This window comes from Pongo abelii, chromosome 16 (assembly GCF_028885655.2).
Source record: "Pongo abelii isolate AG06213 chromosome 16, NHGRI_mPonAbe1-v2.0_pri, whole genome shotgun sequence".
Taxonomy (NCBI): Eukaryota; Metazoa; Chordata; class Mammalia; order Primates; family Hominidae; genus Pongo; species Pongo abelii.
In genome coordinates, this window is record NC_072001.2 from 39,525,571 (window position 1) to 39,547,344 (window position 21,774).

At 36.4% G+C, this 21,774-nt stretch overlaps 1 protein-coding gene across 19 annotated transcripts in view; it reads left to right on the forward strand.

Annotated features, from left to right (window-relative positions):
• The window catches only part of CDIN1 (CDAN1 interacting nuclease 1), a 252,677-nt gene that overhangs the window by 96,611 nt on the left and 134,292 nt on the right, over positions 1–21,774 (forward strand). For 17 of the 19 annotated variants that reach the window (XR_008513507.2, XR_008513508.2, XR_008513505.2 and 14 more), the window contains 3 exons: positions 12,021–12,100; positions 12,457–12,506; positions 17,663–17,730. The exons of the other annotated variants lie outside the window; for them this stretch is intronic. Coding sequence is in view for 13 of the 17 variants with exons in the window: in XM_009249676.4 (XP_009247951.2) it covers positions 12,021–12,100; positions 12,457–12,506; positions 17,663–17,730 (198 nt within the window). In the remaining 4 variants the exon portion in view is untranslated. The remainder of the gene's footprint in view (positions 1–12,020; positions 12,101–12,456; positions 12,507–17,662; positions 17,731–21,774) is intronic. 19 annotated transcript variants of the gene reach the window in all.

Consider the following 21,774-nt stretch of genomic DNA (forward strand, 5'->3'; position numbering starts at 1 on the left):
TGCTTACCTACCTATCCCTCTCGTACAATTTAAGATATAAAGTTCAGGTTGTTCTTTCCCATTAGATTCAGGAGCCTGCCGAAAAAGAACACACTTTGTGCCCTCTTTCCTTGAATACTTCCAATCCTGGGCAACATTTTTAATGACTTAGAATTAACTGCTTTCTAATTATGCACTGAGGCAGACACCATGATGTTGTATGGGCCTTTGCCAGCAATTGGAAACACCGGAGACATAAATGAGCAGGCTACCAGAGGGAATTATTAGAGAGGCTTCTTGAAGTCATCAACTTGCAAAGCAGAGACTTGCCCTTGTCTCATTGAATAATACAGAGTTGGTCATACCAGTAGCCACTGTAGAAGCATCTAGTTTTCTTTCTTTTCATAGACTATAAGACATTTGATCTCGTCAGGCTTTCTGGATACCCCAGTAAATTTCGGTAGGTCTTTGCTGCCATGAACTTTCTCCTCTGATCTTGAATGGGAGTTTTCGCTTTACCTGTGTCTCACCTCTCATGTTGGGCCCCAGTGAGCTCATAAGAGGGCTTCCCTTCATTATGTGGCCCTATATTTGCTCTACATGGAGCACTAGCTTGAAACTTTAATTGCTAATATATGAATTGGAGGAAAATCTAGGAGGGAGGAGGTAATACCATGGAATCTCTTACCATAAGTTTAAACTACTTATAAAAGTACTATATAAAAAAAATATATATATATAAAAAAAAAGTACTATATAACTGTTAACAAAACAAAAAAAAAAAGTGTGCTAATAAGGTCACGTCACATACCTATGCTAGTGATAAGCACTCCTCTTTGGGAGATGAGTCATTAGATGTTTTCACTGTTTACCTAAAGATCCATTGTATCCTATGAGAAAGAGTGGTCTTCTCTTTCCTTTGGCAGTGTGTTCGTAAATGTATTTATTCAGCAATTTGTTGAGTAGCTATTTTGTGCAAAGCGGCTTTGGAGTGGTAACAAATAAGCATTTCTGCTTTTAAGCAGCTTGCCAAATACCCTGACACAAACAATTCCTTAATCCTCCATGTGAACCATGCATTCTCAAAGGGGGTGAGATTGTGTAAACAGATATGCAGCATATCTGTGGCATTAAAATTTCATGGGGGGAGCAATTAAGAAAAAATAAGAAGTCTTCTGAGGTGGGTCCTAATGAATAAAAAAAAAAGGTTAAGAAACATCTGTGTAGACTAAATAAGGGCCACATAAATCCAAGCTTGAAATCTGAAACCTTGTAGCCTCACCACCAATAATAAACTTGTGAGATTTCTTTCTTATCTTCTTAGGGCTGACCACACGATGAGCCTCAATCTTCTTCCATGTGAAAACCCCCAGACATTTAAAGACAATATTAAGAAAATATTGACACCTTTTTAATGTGGCATAATTTAAAATTTCAGCATCCTGATCAATCTCTTGTCATCTGTTGACAAAGTGACATTTAATCAAGTGCCCAATGATCGATACACAATATGAGTTCTCTCCATTCTGCAATATGAAGGAGGGGAAGGCAAGTGGATTGGAAAAAAATAAGAGAAGGCTTTAGTGGAGGAGGTAAACATTGAACCAGGCCTCAAAGTTTTAGCCAAAGGAAAGTCAGGAAAAAAAATTCCAGATTTGGAAGATGTGTGTGTCAGTGTGGAGAAGAATTAAGTATATTCATAGCATTAACCAGGTGCTTCATTAATGTTTGTTGAATGTGTGTTTGTTGGATAAGCATTGGTGGCATATAGTGGCTACAAGGCTGCAAGTTGCCTGAGACAAGGTTCCGATCAGTCTGAACACTCATGCTTTGGAGATATCTTCCTCTTGTCCTTACATAATACTTTTATATTTGATAGCTCTAGTCTAAGTTATTTCTTACATGATTATGTGCTAGTTAGAGAGAATAATTTAATTTGTCCCTATAGGATTCCCTAATGTTAAAAGATATTTCTTATTCAGATTGTCAAATGGGAACAAACTGCTTTAGATCTCACTTTTATGCAGTGGGAGAGCCAGTGGGCTAGTGCTTAGAATTCTTGAGGAGTAGTTCCAACTGCAAGGGCAAGTAGGCTTCTGCAGGCCACTGGCAATACGGAAATTGTTCAGGAAAGACACTGGCAGGTCAACCCCTGTGGAGATGTAGCTTGGGACCTTAGTGACCATGATATACAAAGGCGTTAAACCAGCACTGGAAGAAAAGATGAAATACTAATTGATATTTAGGCTTTGCTGTCTTGGAGCTCAGCCCCTGGAGCAGCCACATGAAGAGGCAAAGCTCCTGGTGTACCTTGGGAGTATTGCCAGCAGGACTGTGCCATCCAGTACACAGTCAGTCCATACTAGTTCCCCTATCTTGCTTAAACCTATTTGAAATCTTAGATTAGGGATCCCAACTATATACAGTCTTGTTTTGGTTTTAGTTCAAGTGCAGCCTAATCAAAAGGCATTCTTTGCAGTAGGAAGGACTTTCGGGGTCTTGAGAGCACAGATGTTTCACCTGCTTGTTTGCCTCAGTTTCTTCTAGCAGTAGCTGGCTACTTCTCTGACCTCATGCTAAGGAAAGCAAGAGCTATAAAAATGGATGTGATATTAGTTATTCTTGGGAAAGTCTTTACTTGCTTGGTTGCTAATGCTTGAAATGCCCTTATCTGGGGGAAAATTCTTCTATCTGTCTATCTGTCTATGTGTCTAAATTGTCTATGTGGTTATAGACAAGACTTAAATAACAAACCTTCCAAGAGTGACAACACATTCACCTAATACACACAGAAGTAGAAAGGACTTCTACCTAGTTCTTTCTCGAGCCCAGTTTTAGTAGTGGGTTGTGCACTGAGTGCCACAAAAGAGTGTGTATATGTGTATGGGCTGGGGTGGGGGAGCGGGTATGTATGATGGGAGAATCAATCTGGCATTGGCAAATTTTGCCTGTTGAATAGATTGACTTTTGGCTGTCTCTCAAGCCTATGGCAGTATATACTTGAAAAGAACAGGGCCCTGACTTTATAAACATCTCGTCAAATCAACTATAACATCCCAAGTCTCAAACAGCCCAAGTGCATAACAGTGTGTTATTTTATTTCATCTTCACAACAGCCCTGCAAGGTAAGCACCGATGTTATTCTCTTTTACAAACAAGGATACCGAGAGGTGTCAACATTAACTTGTTAAGATAACATGACTAGTAGCTGGAAGAGCCAGGCCTCGAACCAAGTCTGTCTGATTCTAGACTCTGCTCATAACCACTTATCCTTACTGCCTCTCTGTTTGAAAGTGTTATTCTGCATGTCTTTCCTAGTTTACCTTTTTTTAAGGAAGACGTATTTTTCTTCTTTTGAGGAAGATGTAAATAAAAATATTGGTCCTGTTATATGACTTTCAAGTCTAGATCATAAGAGGCCTTAAACTTCTGCATCATTATCTTGGGATGCTAGCTCTTGGAACCCACCAACCTTTTCAAGGAGAAGCCCAAACAGACCTTAGAGAAGTCTTACTTCTCTAAGTCTTGTGTCAGGAAGCCAGGGCCCCTCACCCACATGGCATACATGCAAGTGAGCCGCCACCAAAGTGAATCCTTCAGCACCCAGGTGATGCATCCCAGTGGAGACCACAGGAAGAGCAAATTGTCTCCACTGAGCCAAGGCCAAATTGCCAAATAATGAGCACGTTGAGAAATTGTTTAAAGCACTCTACGCAAAAAACGGAGGGTTATATTTGAGAATCTAATAGAACTGATTCTCACATCCACAGAAACAAGTTGTCTTCTTTCCCAAGCTTGATTATTAGCACAGTGCTTTGGCCTGAGACATCATTGCAGCTGTTGGAGGAATCAGGATAACAATGTATTTTATAGCCGCCAATGACCATTCTCCCTTTCCCCTGGCTTCCCAGATGCCGTAACAGTAGGGAGGTCCTTAGTAGTAGTTTAGGTGATTCCACTCCCCATCCTGTCCGTATGCCTGTCACTTGCCCTTCTTTCTATTGTTTGGGAGTCCAACTTCTTAGAAGGATCTTTTCAAATATAGTTTTATAACTCTGGCTCCAAAAAAAGTTAACAAACAAAAAAGTAAATAAGTATTCCCCTGAACTTATTACTAAAGGGCCTTCAAAAATTTCAACAACATGGCAGAGTGAGCTTTTGTTGATGGGCCATATTTCCATGAAAAAGATAGAAACGATAGACAAAATTTTTAAAACTTTAAAAGATATGTGACCAGGTATAAACAAGAGAAGTAAAATCTTTGGGTATCAGAAATGGAGAAAGAACCTATATTCAGAATGATCTACAGAAATTGCTAACTTCAGATATAGACACGAGGGGCTGGGCTTGGGTTTTGAACTCCCCCGAGGGACGATATGCAACTAAGAGCTGGAATTGAGCTTCCATGTATAGCTCAAACCATATAAAAAGGACTAGAAAAACTCTACTTTCTTGGAGAAAATGGCAAGGAAGCTTGCTTGGTGGATGTGGCCTTGGGTTGTGGAGTATTGAGAGAACAAATAGAAATTAGAAATAAGTCAGCACTATTTGTGGGTTTGGGTCGAAATTTATGCTCCTGTTTACTGCAGAAAGGCCAAGCAAAGAAATTAACAATAAAACTGGTCTTTGCAAAACTAAACATGAAACTACATGTCATGGTTAATTCTACAGTGCAGGTCAAACAATTCATGCTGAAAATAAGCTCCAAATAAAAATTTACAAGCCAATGGAGGAGACCAATTACCATGGTGAAGTGACAGAGAAAGAGAAAGAAAGAAAAATAGAATACCATGAACTAGAGATAAGGAAATGACACTGTAAACTATAAGACAAAGTATATAAAGTATAAAATAAATCTAAACATTTTATATATTTGCATATATATATAAACTGAGTAAATAAAAATAACTGAATAAATAAAAAAGTATAGAATTTTGTAAGAAAGCAGATTTTTAAAAAATAAAATGTGGAAATGAAATAATAGTCATTGAGAAGCTCATTAGCTGAGTGATGTATTAGACAAAAAGATTAGGAGAAAATTAGAATTAGATTACAAGAAAATTTAGTGAATTCTAGGGTGACTGTAAGGAAAGCATCCTTAATATGACACAAGGATGAAGAGAGGGGAAATACAAACACTTTGTTAGAGTAGGAGACATAGAGGATAGAATAAGATCTTCTAACAGATGTCTAATACAAGTTTCGGAGGAGAGAATAGAGGACAAAGCTGTAATGACTCAGAATTTTTCATATTGGTTAAAGGCATACATTCTTAGCTTCATGAAACGACTAATTCCAAGCAGACTAAATACAAATAGCCACATCTAGGCACACAGTGATGAAACCATTGAATGTCAAATAAAATATTAAAAGTAATCAGAGATAAAAGACAAATTACATATATAGGGATTAGTTTTAGACTGACATTAGAGTTCTTATAAGTTATGATAGATCCCAAGAGACAGTAGAATCTCCAGAGTTGAATTAAAATGACCCTTAGCCTATAATTGTATACTATGTTTTATTATTATTGAAGAGTGAGAACTAAGTACAGATATTTTACATAAGGCAAGCATTTTTAATGCTCAGGGATTTCAGATGAAAGAACTAATAAATGAGATGCTTCAGTAACAAGGATATTGAACCCAAAAGGAGAGAATGGGATTCAAGAAGCAATGCTGAAAAAGGAAATATGGCAAACGTGTTGATAAATTTAAATAAACGTTGAGTGTTTAAAAAAATGGAAATGAACTCTTAGAGTTCTCCAGAGAAACAGAACCAATAGGTGGGTGTGTGTGTATGTATGTATGTGTAGTTGATTTATACAATTATAGAGTCTGATAAGCCTCAAGAGTTACAGTTGGCAAGCTGGAGACCCAAGAGAACTGATAGTGTAGTCCCAGTCCCAGGCTAAAGGCCTGAGAATGAGAAGAGCCAGTGGTTATAATTCCGGTCTGAAGGCCAGCAGGCTTGAGACCCAGGAAGAGCCAAGGTTTCAGTTAGAGTTCACAGACAGGAAGCAAACTAATGTTTCAGCTCCAAGGCAGAAAGAATTCTCTCTTACCCAGCCTTTTAGTTCTAGTCAGTGCTTCAGTGGATTGCATGAGGCCCACCCACATTAGGGAGGGCAATTTGTTTTACCCAGTTTACATTCAAATTTTAATGTCGTCCAGAAATACCCTCACAGACGCACCCAAAATGATGTTTGGGCCGGGCAAGGTCACACATACCTGTAATTTCAGCACTTTGGGAAGCTGAGGCAGGTGTATTGCTTGAGCCCAAGAGTTCAGGACCTCATGGAGAAACCCTGTCTCTACAAAAAAATACAAAAATTAGCTGGGTGTGGTGGCGTGTACTTGTAGTCCCAGCTACCAGGGAGACTGAGGTGGGAGGATATATTGAGCCTGGAAGGTTGAGGCTGCAGTAAGTTGAGATCACACCACTGCACTCCATCCTGGGCAACAGAGCAAGACCCTGCCAAAAAAAAAAAAAGAATGATGTTTGACCAAATATCTGGGTACCCCATCGCCCAGTCAAGTTGACAAATAAAATTTAACATCATAGAGACTAATTGGGAAATTATATTACAAACAAGATTGTTGAACAAAAATAACAGACACAATAACATGGAGGCTGATAGAATTGTGTAAAAAAAGAGCAGATAGACTTTGAAGTAACAGTCACTGAGAAGCTCATTAGCTGAGTGATGTATTAGAAGGAGGCTTCCTGATTGGAATGAATGTGTTTCAATTTATTTATATGTAAAACAACAAAGATGTTACTGATAAAGATTAGATATTGTTTCAGTTTGAACATTCTTTGAGAGAACTACTAAAGAAATCATCACAGAGGCCAGGCACGGTAGCTCATGCTTGTAATCTCAGCACTTTTGGAGGCCGAGGCAGGTGAATCACTTGAGCCCAGGAGTTCAAGACCAGCCTGGCAACATGGTGAAACCCTGTCTCTACTAAAAAAATACAAAAAAGAAAGAGAAGGGAGGGATGGAGGGACAGAGGGACAGACAGAAGGACAGAGGCAGGGAGGGAGAGAGAGAGGGAGGGAGAGAGGGAGGGAGGGAGAGAGAGAGGGAAGGAGGGAGAGAGAGAGGGAGTCAGGGAGGGAGAGGGAGGGAGGGAGGCAAGGAAGGAAGGAAGGGAGGGAGGGAGGGAGGGAAGGGAGGAAAGGGAGGAAAGACGGAGTGACAGAGGGATGGAGGGAGAGAGGGAGGGGGATAGGGAGGGAGGGAAGGAAGGAATATAGGAAGGAAGGAAAGAGAGGAAAGGAAGGGAGGAAGAAATCAATGTAGAATGTATTATTTCCAAGAGAATAAAAGGAAGGAAGGAAGGGAGGGAGGGAGGAAAGGAGGGAGGGAGGGAAGGAGAAATCAATGTAGAATGTATTACTCCCAAGGGAATAAAGGGTAATAGGGGAATAAAGAAAACTTAATTAACTAGAAGGTAGGGAAAAAAGAGGAGAAGGAAAGAGAATGATTAGCAGAACATAGAAAATAAGAGATTAAAAATAAGCCTGAATGTATCAGTTGTAATGAATGTAAATGGGTTAAATTCACATTTTTAAAAAAGCATAGATTTTCAAATTTGATTTTAGAAAATCCAACAAAATACTATTTATGAATCAATCATAAGACATAATGACACAATAAAGTTCAAAGTAAAGAAATGGGGAAATTAGTACAATAAAAATTACCATTAGAAAATAAAAAACTAATAACACCAATAAAAAGGAATGGAACACCAGATATGTGAGGCAGATACTATCCAAAAGAAAAGTATTGCAGAAGTATTACCACTAGGTAGCATTAAATTTAAGAGAAAACCTTTATTAGAGTTAAAGAAAGTCATGACTTTGCCAAAAGACGTACTTACCAAGAAGTCTATGTATAACAATTGAGAGTGCAGGCACCCAACAGTATAGTCTCCAAATACAGAAAGCAAGCATTGGCAGAATTATAAGGAGAAACTGACAACTCCACAGTAGTAGTAGATGATTATTTCATATGTAGTTGAAAAAAAAATAACAAGGATACAGAAGATTTGGATAATACAATTAAAATCTTAACCTACTAGACATATCTGAACCTTGCAGCTCAAAAGTAGGAACTTCAGTTTTTTGAAGACCTATAAAACATGAACAAAAATTGATCACATATAAAAACACAAAGAAAGTAAAACAAACCATATTAATATAAACATCACAAATTAGAAACAGCAGAAAGCCATGTTTTTAAATAACTTATGGGTCAAAGATGAAATAATGGAAAGTATAAACTGTTTATAAATGAATGACGAAAAAATTGTGACATGTAGCTAAAGCAAAATTTAGAGGAAAAATTATAGCCTTGAAAAGTATGTTTTAAAATAAAAAATTGAAAATGAATTTTATAAAAATAGTAAAAGAGTAATGTGGCAAACTCAAAGTGGGAACGAGGAAATAATGATGAAAAAGGATAAATTCAATGAAATTAGAAGAAATGGTACAGTAAAGAGGATTGACAGAGCCAACATTTGGTCTCATGAAAATATTAGTAAAACCAACCTCTAGCAAGACTGAGGAATTTTTTTAAAAAAAAAGCTTATACAAATTAATATGAGACTATCTAAAGCAAATTTATCGCAGATTTAGAAGTTAGGTCAGGGTGGTGAGTGCACAGATGTTTATTATATTAGTTCTTTATGTTAAAAATACTTCACAACGAAAAGTTCATAATCTTAGGCATTATGCCTTAGTCCAGGCATTGCCTGTTCCCTGTCTGCTGTAGCATGCTTTAACAAGTACCAAGGCTCTCTTATTCTTGTGAAGCTAGCTCTAGTGACTCATACATTTCTGCTTTGTACATACATTGTAGAAAATTGTAATCCTGTTCCTTATAATCCTGCAGTGAAAGAGGCAAAGTGTGAAATCAACAGAATGAATGCCTCTACCAAAGGTTGAGGAGAATAGGAATCCTGTCCATGCGTGGTTAAAAAAGCCAGATGCAAATTGGCCAGAGGTGGTCTAGGAACAGATTCCATAAAAGACACAGGCTTTCTTGAGACCTCTTAGCCCTGGCCATGACAAGGTTGTCCAATTGTATTTACCTATCTGGTTGATGTTATTATTCATTTCTTTGAGATGGCAGTTCCTAAGCTTCAGAATATGTGTGTAAAAGTGGGTTTACGCTCTCTGGCTTGATTTGAGACACCAACATGCTTTCATGAAGCCTGAGTGGAAAGAGCTGTGTGTGTTTGGCAGATACATCCTGGGTCCGCAGCACAGGCAGTCACTTCCTAGAAGAACTTTCTCTCTTGCTCTAAAAAATGGTGGGTTGCAAGAAGAGAAAAGACATTTTGTTGAGGTTAAAATAAATGTGGACTCAATGTATACTTTTTACTCTTATTCCATTTAAAACAACTGACTTCCTCTGGCAAGTTTCCTTTCATTTGAATAGTGTTTATTCAACATATTCAGACTTTTTAAAAAAAGTTTATTGCCTATGATTCTTCATCCTGATAAGCATACCACTGCTCTAAAATTTATATTGTGAGGAAAATTATGTCATCAGTTTATTTTTTCTTTTGATATTTCCCTTTTTTGGCTGAAAATAAATGACCTACTTTTCTTATGTCACAGAGTATTGTCTCTTTTCTTTTTTTAAAAAACAGCCTTTGTTTTATTATTTTAGCCAGGAGTTTGCAAATAGTTTGATATGAGATCTGTAATTTTTATAGGATAGCATTTTTAGCCATAGCCACTTAAATATTAGTGAACTCTTCCTCACATGGGTATCAGAGTTGGAATGTACCATGACTGGGTCCATACAGAGAAGGTGCTACTATTTCCTTGAGCCTCTGCTGGCATTATGGGCAACATAAAAGAATGTGTCTGCCATTACCATGTGGTGACTCGAGTGGCAGGCCAGAGAGAGTTCCCTTGAGAAGGTGATGAAAGGTATGGACAACTGCTTTGGTCTCCTCTGACTGGCCAGGCCTTAGAATTAGGTTGGGAATACTGAATTTACCAGGCACATTATTTTTTAAATACTATTACTGCTATAATCTTTTCTTTTATAAGAGGATGATTCATTGTTTCCTATTCCCGATATTTGTACCACTTATCAATGGTAATTGCTTTCAGAAATAATTGAGTCCAACCTATGGTTTGTATGAAGTAAATACCTAAGTTTGATTTGATTCTTATTATTACTTAAACTTAGCAAAATACTGCTTTAGCTATTCTCTCTAGAGACCACACAAGAACACTTTATTTAGGTAGTCAGCTTAAATAATATTTTCACTTTCTACAGATAGCAATGGGCATTAAACTTGGGAAGCTATGTAACTTGCCAAGGTTGCAGAGCCAGTTGTAGAGATAGGGCTGGATAGGATAGCTGGGTGATGCTCTTTTGGAGATTCCATATGACCTTTTCACCTGCAGTGCAAACACATGTTCACAAATGGCTAAGTACATAAGTGTTGCTATAAGCATGCAGTTATATGACTAAGAGTGGGCAGTAATTAAAATAATTGTACTTCATTTTTTCTTTGCAGACCCAATACTATTCTTAAGTGAATAAGATGTAATTTCCTTATTTCCACAGTATTTACTAACATTTTTTCTTTTTCTTTTTTTTTTTTTATTGAGATGGAGTCTCACTCTGTTGCCCAGGCTGGAGTGCAGTGGCTCAATCTCTGCTCACTGCAACCTCCGCCTCCCGGGTTCATGCCATTCTCCTGCCTCAGCCTCCCAAGTAGCTGGGGACTACAGGCGCCCGCCACCACGCCCTGCTAATTTTTTTTATTTTTAGTAGAGACAGGGTTTCACCTTGTTAGCCAGGATGGTCTCAATCTCCTGACCTCATGATCCACCCGCCTTGGCCTCCCAAAGTGCTGGGATTACAGAGGTGAGCCACCACGCCTGGCCACTAACATTTATCTTATGTATCGGTGTTCTTATAGTATAGAGCTTGATAAAGAACATAATCTTAAAAGAAAACAAATTAGACCTGAAATTATCTCAGAACTTGAATGATGATAATTAGATAATTATTCAGTATGCATTCTAATTTGTGCTTGTGTGGATCAGACCATAAGCCATTTTGCTAAATTGTGGTGAATAATTCCACCGGAGGCCTTGAAATAATCGATTCCTAGGCAACACCTGACTTAGCTTCAGCCTAGAGACCTGCCCTTCTCCCATGCATTAAAAGGAATTGTGGCTACTGTGGCTGCCACATGCCTAGTGAGCAGCGAGATCAGGATCTCCTACCTTGCTTTCCAAAGGATGTCACTTGCTATAGCACCTTCATCAGATGCCTCCCTTAGTGCCTCCACTTCTTCTATAGCAGTTCCCTTGGGGTTCAACTTAATTTGCAAGTTGAGGCATATTTTGAGTGGAAAACTTGTGTGTGTCTCTCTCTGTGTATATTTTCCTTATTTAAGATTCTCTCAATTCAATCAGTTTTACCTACTTTCCTCACTTGTGGAATGGAGATAGAATTTTATGGCAGTTGATGAGAATTATTTTGGAAAGGTTTAGAATTAGAAGATTCTTTCATGGCTGAAAGTCATTTTAATTGATATAATTGAAGCATATGTATATGAAGAGTTTAGTGAAGACAGGTCAGATTCAAAGACTTCAGATCTGATCTGTCTTCATTAAACTCTTCATATACATATGCTTGGTTATAAAATAACTACCTGCAAAAGGTAAATATTTTCTGATTTTTTTTTTTTTTTTTTTTTACCCCAAATGGGTTTTTTAGAAGCTTATTTATCTACAAAAGAGACATATGCTTTAGGTCTGTACTTGTTAATTTACCTTGGAAAAATTAGGTCATCATCAAATCTGGCAGTGTGGCATATAAACTTGGCAAAATGGTCTAATTAAAAGCTTCTGTTAGGTTATAGAAAAAGGAAAAAATGATTAGTGCCAGTCATATTTTTGTTTTCATGGTTTGCATATATGTAGGTATATGTCACTCCTCGTGTTGCATTCAAAGTATGTTGACTATCTGCTAACAGTTCATCTCTTTTCGTCTACAGCCTCCAAGTCTGTTATAAATAGTATGCTACGGGACCCTTCTCAGATTCCAGATGGAGTTCTAGCAAATCAGGTCTATCAGGTATTAATCACAGCTGTCTATTTTCAGTGGCAATGCTGTTATCTGCCTAGCAGAGTAAAGGATTTTAAACCTCATTTAATTACTGTCATCATAAACTATCACTGAGGTCAGGGTGCACCATAAATGGCAATGCAATATTTGCGAGAAGAGCATTTCACTTTTTAATAGCTTGCTTTTATAGTGAATAAAAAGCATGCAATTTTTGTTTTCTGTGATTAAATCTGAACCATCTTTTGATAGCTTTCTTTTTTGGGGAGTGGTGGGGGAAGAAAAGTAATTACTGCTTTTAGGATACTGTTTACTGTAATAGTTTTTGTAGTCACCCCACCCAAACCCCTTTTCTTATTTGTCTGCAGTGCATTGTGAACGACTGCTGTTATGGACCACTGGTGGACTGCATCAAGCAGTATCCTTTCCCATAAAATTTTAGGTGCGCAATTGACGAGCTTAGACTCAGTGGAGATGTGTCTAGCTTTAACCTGACATAAAGTTCTGCTTCACAAAACACATTTCATACTCTTCTATTTTACATTCAATCAACTGGAGGGTCACTACAGACCATTCTTTTTTACAGCTTAAGAAATATCAGATAGACCACAGGAAGATGTCAATTCAGCAGTTACACATTCACATGCTTATTTCAAACTGCCTGGTTTTCAATGAGTTTACAGGTACAGAGTCATTAAGCAGGTAACGTAATGTCTTGGAATGTATCTACCCATCCCAGTAAACATTTTTTAAAAATATAACAAATTTCCATTTAAAATGAGCCAAATTTTGTTGAATTTACTAGAATAAATTTAGAGCCTGGGAGTTAAAGGAGGTTGTGATTAAAATGCTTCCAGAGACATCACATTTTAAAGGCAACAGATTCTTATTGCTTAAATGCTGATTACAATCTGAGCCGGCATTTGGATTCCTAATAAACATTTTTAGAGAAATCAAGTTAATTTTTCCTCCTGGAATACATTTAAGGTTGTGAAAACAGATGTCCAGTCACTTTTCATTAAAGACATTGAGATTACTAAAGAGTTAATGTTCACTTTTTAAAACAAGATTGAGCAGACAGTAACTACATAAAGTAGGACATTATTAATCAATAAATTTAGTAGTATTGTGGCAACAGCAAGGTTTTTGATAATCCTCAAAAGTGCTATTTAAATGGTAAATAATGAGTAGTTTTTATGAGAATAATTTCTATCCGAGTCCATGAATTTCACCCCCTTAATAATATAAACATGTCCCTCCTGGTATGGATTTTGTTAGCATGGATGGCACTGTGATGAATTGTGACTCAGTAATTACTAGTTAGGAGGCTTTTTGTTGGAAACTCCTGCTAGTCAAATCATGTACATGTATGTGTTTATATTCCACCTTCTTTCACAAAGGCTTAGAGTCGTAACATTTTTAATAAGAAAATCATGCCTATATAAGTAAAGTTAATCTTTGATAAATAACCTTTTAACAGAGCCCTCTTACAAGAATATTCAGTATTGAAGATATAGCCCTTTATGTATTTATTCTCCAAGTCTGTTTCTCCAGTCTAGCTTAAATTAGTAAAAACACAGCATTATCCCAAGCTCACCTTTTTATTAAACCAAAGTGAAATTGTACTTCTATATTCAGTATAAAATTAATGATAGTGTTAGAAATTGTAGGGGTGCCAACCTCATGTTGTTACACTGATAAAGTTTAGCACATTCATATAACAACTAACACCATCTCAGAGTATCTGGGGTTGAATTACATGTTAATTTTAAAGCACATAAAATAGTTAAAAATCAATTTAAAGTTAAGGTTTTAAAAGCATAATGTCTTTTGAAGGATTGCATATTGATTTTAAATATAACTATCTAATTATGTATGCATGGACTAAAGTATGAAGTCAACTGCTTTGTAAATGCCGGGAGGCTATTTTTCAGTAATAGTTGAGATGCTTACGGGAAACTAGATTGCTGTATTGCTGGTGAAGAAAATGGCTTGTGAGGTTATTTACAAGTTTTGCCCATGGTCACTGCCATACATCAATAATAGGTATTATTATAGACAAAGTCTAAGTGTTTTTGCTTATAGAGCATTATAAATTCTGTCTGGAGTATTTTCCTTACATTTTTGCCATCATTCACTTTCCTTTTTTGGTTGTGTTATTGCCAGTAGAATTTAATGTAGTACATGATTTCAATTGATAAAGATAATGACATATGTCTATAAATTACATTCACTGACTAGGTTATAATTTTTGCAGTTTCATTATGTCTGTTGCCAGCAAAACTACAGATTTTATAAGTTTTATTTTCTAGACTTTGCATTTTATATATGTTTATATCAAGCAAAGCATAATTAAGAAACATATCTTTCCAAAATTTCAAATTGGTGATTGCTTTTGTCATGCAAAATAAAACAGGCTGGGAAGTTTACAGAGAAACTGATGTTGTCTTTGTATTGAAGTAGTAGCAGTTTCATATAATGTATAAATGCACTTGCATAGATGTTTCCTAGACTGATCAGCAATAATTATTTTATTTCACACTGAATAAAAATTATTGTTTTTCATGTGAGTAAATGTGCTGTTTGTTTTTCTGATAGTTTAGTAATATTTACATTGCTTACTCTCAGTAAATTACATCATGTTGTGAGAAAGAAAGCACACATTCGGTAAATAAGATAGGTGCTAAACCTTCTTAGTGCATTATGAAAATATTATGTTTGTGTAAGTAGAATAAAGTAAATTGGTCATTTACTAGTAAGACATCACAGAAAGCACAGTTAGCAAAGAGTATATACATCATTATTGTGCTTTCTCCTTTTTTTTGTTGTCTACTGTATTCTTTCCTATGCAGCCATGCCCATCTACACCTTTCCCACCACAGCTTATACTCACCAAGGAAAAAATGTGAGAAATCAGCCACCTCAACTTTCCAAAGTGTGACTCCAGGACACAGCTATTAGACAAAAGCATAAACTGTGAAGCAAGGAAAGATAATGATGCAGGAAGCTTCAAATGCTGTGGGTTTCATTTCTGTACCATCAGAAACCTCAGTTTCATGATTCAACATTTTAGATGTAAATAATTTACAACAATAAAAATGAGAGCACATTTATGTGGAATAGAAGTAAATAATTTAGTTCTAAAATGTGGGATGCCCCTAGTAATGAGAGACCATTGAGAGTTATTCATCAAATGTCTTCAATGGACTCTGAAAATTTGTGAAATTTTGTGATTTAAAAATGTGTTCCTTTATTTTGTTTCTCTTTAGAAATTTAAAAAGCACAGCTGTGTGCCTTGGAGGGCAAGGGACAACTGGAGGAAAAGGCAATAATGATGACTTAGGGCATGTTTTGCTGGAACATAAATGGCCACATCTCTTGAATTCTAAGATTTAAACCATATTCACCTGTATTCTGTATTGGTAAAATGCAAGATAATTCTCTAGGAATTTTTTTTTTTTTACAAATGACATAGAAGTTTTATTTAAGTTGAACTCGTGCAGTGCATGATCAGAATCAGCTTCTCTGGTAAGCCAAGGAGTGACATGACCAGGTTGATGTTATCAGTGAAAAGGACAATGAAGGTAATGATTCACATAATTATTACCAAATGCAAATGCTTTTGAGTCAGTTGAAATACTAGACTAGGATAACACTCCTTTTCAGACTTTGGACAATCTCATCTGTTTGGAAAATACACAGCACTTCCATGTTCCACTCCTGATTTCATTATTTACCAGCCATGGGACCTTCAGCAAATTCCCCAGCCTCCCTGAACCTTACTTTCCTTAATTGTAAAAATGTGACTAAAAGGCTGGGTGCGGTGGCTCACACCTGTAATTTCAGCACTTTGGGAGGCTGAGATGGGCAGATCACTTGAAGTTAGGAGTTTGAAACCAGCGTGGCCTACATGGTAAAACTCCGTCTGTACTAAAAACACAAAAAATAGTTGGGCGTGGTGACAGGCACCTGTAATTCCAGCTACTTGGGAGGCTGAGGCCGAAGAATTGCTTGAACCCAGGAGACAGAGGTTGCAGTGAGCTGAGATTGTGCCACTGCACTCCAGCCTAGGCAAGACCAAGAGTCTATCTCAAAAAAAAAAAAAAAGGTGGGGGACTAATAATAGTATCTACTTGTGTGGCTATTATAAGATGGTATCTCAAAGTATTTAGCACAAAGGCTTCATACATTATATTTAAGAAATATTAGCTGTTATCAATTATTATTCTATAATTTTAATACTTTTTGAGAAGCTATATGGAGTTCATAAACATAGACTTGACAGAGATCTTGTTGTTATTGTCTTATTTGCCACTCATTAACTATATGCCCTGTGCAGGTTCCTTCCAGGCCTCGGTTTTCTCATCTATAAAATAAGGATTATAATTATGAGGATAAAATAACATACTAAAATCACTTAACACAGTGCCTACCACATAGTAAGCATCGAAAAAATGTATATTCATATGTATATCTATTTAGATACAGATACATGCATATGCATACACACATGAGAAAAAGACTCTTGAAACAGCCTCTGTACCCACACCCTAATCCACAACTCTTTACTAAGATGTCTTTCCTGCAGATTACATATATTCTTAACAAGTTACTTGTTTGGCTTGCCAGTCGCAAAAGTTCAACAACAGTCGACTGGAAGTGAAACAAAGAAGTTTCTAAGTGTTGGCCTGATGACAAATGTGAATTCGCAGAAGATTTACAGAACTCTCTAAGATTAGGAATTCTTCTAGGGCAAAGGCTGCCTGGTATTCTTTACTGTACCTATTAAGTGCTTAATAAATGTATGCTAAATTGAGTTGAGGGATTTTAATTTAAAAAATTTTTTTTACAATTTTTTTTTAAGAGCGGGAGCCTTGCTACCTTACCCAACTGGCCTCAAGTGATCCTTCCACCTCGGCCTCCAGAGTGGCTGGGGTTATAGGTGCAAGCCACCTTGCCCAGCTGAATTGAAAGATTTTTAACACAGATTAAAGTACATTTAAAATGACTCTCCTTCTTTTCAAAATACAAGCACACATCCATTTAAAAACTTTGTTTGCCAAAATATATATAAAAATTATAGAAAAAGCTGGACACAGTGGCTCATGCCTGTAATCCCAGCACTTTGGGAGGCCGAGGTCAGAGAATCACTTGAGCCTAGGAGTTTGAGACCAGCCTGAGCAACATAGTGTGATTCCATTTCTAAAAAAAAAAAAAAAAAATTACCCAGGCATGGTGGGTGGTACACCCCTGTAGTCCCTGCTACTCGGGAGGCTGAGGTGGGAGGATTGCTTGAGCACAGGAGTTCAAGGTTATAGTGAGCTATGATTGTGCCACTGCTCTCCAGCCTGGGCAACAGAGCAGGACCTTGTCTCTATTAAAAAAAAAAAAAGTTTTAAAAAATTATAGACAAATTCTATCAAATTATTTAAATGAGGGGATGTGTGTAGAGATTTCATTCCTCAAAGATGTGGACTAAGGGTGAAAATGGCTGCTCAAAGTATAGACCTGGTATTAGCATTTTCCTGCTGGTATAATTCTGCCTGTGTTACCCCCTTAACTGAAACTTCCCAGTGCCATTGGTCATGAGCATGAGGTCCTGCTGAGAGACTTGCTTCTAGAGAAAAACCTGTCCTTCCTAGGTAAGTATTATTCACATCTTCTCTAGCTTGCGTTGTCTCCATGAGTGCTTAAATATATATTTTAAAAATCTTCCACTAAAGGAAGAGTGAATGATGATTGATGCTGTGCATATTATCTTTTATTGATTTGGAACTGAGCAGGAACTCAGTTACCTAATCTCCTATATATACAGCACATGCACAAGCTTGCAATTAATATTTTATAGAATAAGTGGCTGAAAAAATGCTTTAATATCTGTTGCAGTATTACTTTTGGTGTCATGAGATATTAACCATAATCTAGCCCTTATGAGAAAAGGAAACAAAAGAAATATTGTCTATAAAATGTTTTATATATTAAAAAGAACAGTTAGAAAAATTCATGTTGGGTATATTTGTCTCATATATGGAACTGGGTAGTACTTTTACTTGAAAGCAAAATATTAAGCCTTTATTATTTTCATGCCAAACGTTCATTGACATCATGGATTTATTATGATTTTTTAAAAATCCCACATGTATTCATGTGTTTGTGTATTACAGATTATTTCTTTCAACATCTCTTAAGCATTAGAAATTAAGCCTCAAAGGACTATACATATAATAAGTGATCACAGAAACCATAAAGCACTCTACAATGAATTAATTTCTCTTCTCCACTTTAAATGTGGTAATTTGTAAAGGCTTCGTACAAGTCATTTTATTATTATACAGATCTGTTTTATGTAGATATTGAAGATTCTGCATAATGTTTATTTTAGGACATACACAAAAAATAGAACAACATTGGATTACATAAGTTTTTTTCCAAAATGGGCAAAGAATTGGCCAAGAAAAACCAAATGCAGAGAAATGTCAAGTAAGGAAGAGATGTTTAATAAAGTCCTACAAAGAATCTATTCCAAATCTTAATGTTCAGTATTTTTATTAATAAACTGTAGAATAAAATTGAATGTATTATAAGATTGTTTTAATTTGAAGCTTGGAGATATCATAAATATTCCCTAGTTAGGGTTAAATAAAGTTGATTAATTAAGCAAGTGTTCTCAAGTCACTAAATTAAATTTCAGTATGTAGAAGCAGCAAGGTTTTTCATATGGGGACAGTTGAATTGTTCAGCCTATGGAAAGATGGTAAGTTGGAAAAAATCACCTTTTAAAAGTCTAATCAAAAGGAAAATATGTAATAGTTCAGAACCAGTTGGAATGAGTGGCCTGTGATTCACTATGAGATATGTTTTGGAACCAGGTAGTTCTGATAGTATTGTGAAACATCTGATCACATTGATTACTCAGATAGGGGCCTATATGTCATGGCCAAGTCTATTTTTTGTTTTGTTTTGTTTTAAGCCACCAACTAAGCAGCATCATTGTCAGAGCTGCTTAGCACCACTCTCTGGGCACCATCAGCCTATGGACAGTCAGGCCTTCAGCCCCATTTTTTTCTTTGGCTTAACTTTTCTCTGCTTCCTTCTTGAGAACTAGCCAATCCCAGCTGGGAAAAAAAGCAAAGATTTTAGATGTGGGCTAAACTTAGTCCTAGTCCTCAACTTACTTGAATTTGAATGTGTTAGATTAGATTCAACATGGCTGACAAAAGCAATGTAAAAATGTGGTCTGGGGATCATCTCTACTTGCAAACAAGTACAGAAAGGGAACTTGAAATTGATGGGTCTCATCTGTTCCTCTGTGCTGTAGAACCTAGAGGTAATTATTTTATGGAAGCATATTCAAACAGGATATTTAATTGATCTTTAAAAATAAATGAGATATAGGAAGTTTATGCAACCTGAGTCCTGTTTTAAAGCATTTCCTCATCAACCTATAAAGAAGTTGTTAATTCTTCGTATTTTTAATGTAGCACTGAATTAACATGTTTGTGATTGAAAAATGAAAATTGAAAGCTTTGTATGAAATATTGTTATGGGGCTGTTGTCCTTTTACCTTATAAATACCCCTTCACAGAGATTAATTAGATTTAAAGTGTTGTGACAGGTAAATTTAGATAGATCATTTTAAAGCCAACTATGGAAAAAATATTGGGAAATAAACAGACCACTAATCTTATTCTTTCTTGTTTACATGTGTACACCTTGAATTTTGTTGCAGAGACATTGCAAACATGTTTAATTTATTTTGATCCTTTGCTAAGCTGAAGTAAAATCTCTCTCTCTCTCTCTCTCTCTCTCTCTGTTGGCTTCTAATTTGGACTACATTCAAAAGACAAATATTCTCATCTTTTAATATATTAACCCTTCTTAATTTAAGAATTATGACTTTTCCTAAAATATTTTACCCCATTCTGAATTTGCCACACATTGTGCTCTATATTTGTTTTATAAAATGCATATTTTATCTTTCCCCTTACCAGTTGAAGGGAAAAATAAAAGTAAATTACTAATTCTTTCTTAAATTTCCTTGGTTCATAACTACATCCTGAGCAGTTGTTATGGCACAAGATCTAGCCAGGAACTATAGGAAAGAAAAACAGAAGTGTTCTTATCATTGAAGATTTGAATGTACTGATACGAGTTCATCCTATCTTTTAAACTTATCCAATTTGTACTTCCACATATAAGTACATTGTATTAAGACAGGTCAAAGTTGAATAAATGACTGTATTTTCTCCAACTAGAAAATATTTTTCATGTGCGTATTTATTCATTTATTCCACAAATAAGTTACTACGTTGGATACTGTTAGACACTAGATAAGTCAGATGAAGTGTCTGCTTTCATGGGGTTATGGTCCAGTAGGGAGACAAGCTACAATGAACACAGATAATTTCTAGCAGTTTCTGAGAGTCCATGTAATTCTTCCCTTCATTATTTATTCATTCTTTTCAATTAACTTTTGTTGTGTTCTCTGCATGCCAGGAACTACACTAGTTAGTACGAAGTGATTGATTATAAGCACTCTGTGCTCCCAGTGCTCATAGTCAAGCACCATATTGCATGTGTGATCCAATGAGAATGCAGTTTTCTCTCTGATCCAGTGAGAATCCAGTGAGAATGCATCTCACTTAGTAGGTGCTCACATGATTGTCTCGATAATGAAAATAAAAACTTAAGGCTGTTAGGCTACTTTCATTAAACCTTTCAAAGAAAGGTACAAATTATACTCAATATCAATCACTATCCTCTATGAATGAAGAAAATGCTGCTGCCTCATGAGCTGCTTTTTCCTGAAATAGTGATGGAATTTTACTTATTCATTTGTTCTTTCTCACCAGGACCTTCCTGCCACAGTGTATATCTAGGATGGCCAGTTGAGCTCATAAGGTTGGCTCTATTGCCAGTAGCTAACTACTCTTAAGTCTGCTGCGGGCAGACACCATTAAGAATTTTAAAGAACCAAACTTTTTTTTTTTTTTTTTAAGTTGATGCAAACGTGGAGCCTTCTGGGAAAATTGAAGATAAGTTTCAGTACATGTTAGCAGTTCTTTCCAAGGATAATTAATTTAGAATTAATATTTGTTGGCCATATCTCAGTACTTTGGGAGGCTGAGGCAGGAGAATCACATGAGGCCAGGATTCAAGACCAGCCTGGGCAACATAGGGAGATCTTGTCTCTACACAAAATTTTTAAAAATTTTGTGGTGGTAGGCACCTATAGTACCAGCTACTTGGGAGGCCAAAGTGGGAGGATCACTTAAGCCTAGGAGTTCAAGATTACAGTGAACTGTGGTCATTCCACTGCACTCCAGCTTGGGTGACAGAGTGAGACCCTGTCTCTAACTAAAATAGATAGGTAGGTAGATAGATAGATAGATAGATAGATAGATAGATAGATAGATAGATATGAGCATTTAAAGTCTCAAAAGGTGTGACGAACTTGCTGCCTACTCCTAGGCTTAGCTGCACAAAAAACTCCTCAACTTTAAATTGAACCATAAGCATTGTGATCATCCCATTACCTCTGCTAAGGCTTCACTCTTAGCAGACAAAATAGAAAATGTATTTTATCTACTGGTAGAGATGTGTTAACTAGTATCTCTCAAGTGATTAATGAGACCATATTTTGCTGTGTGTGTTTTTTTTTTTTTTTTTTTTTTTTTTAGCAGCTT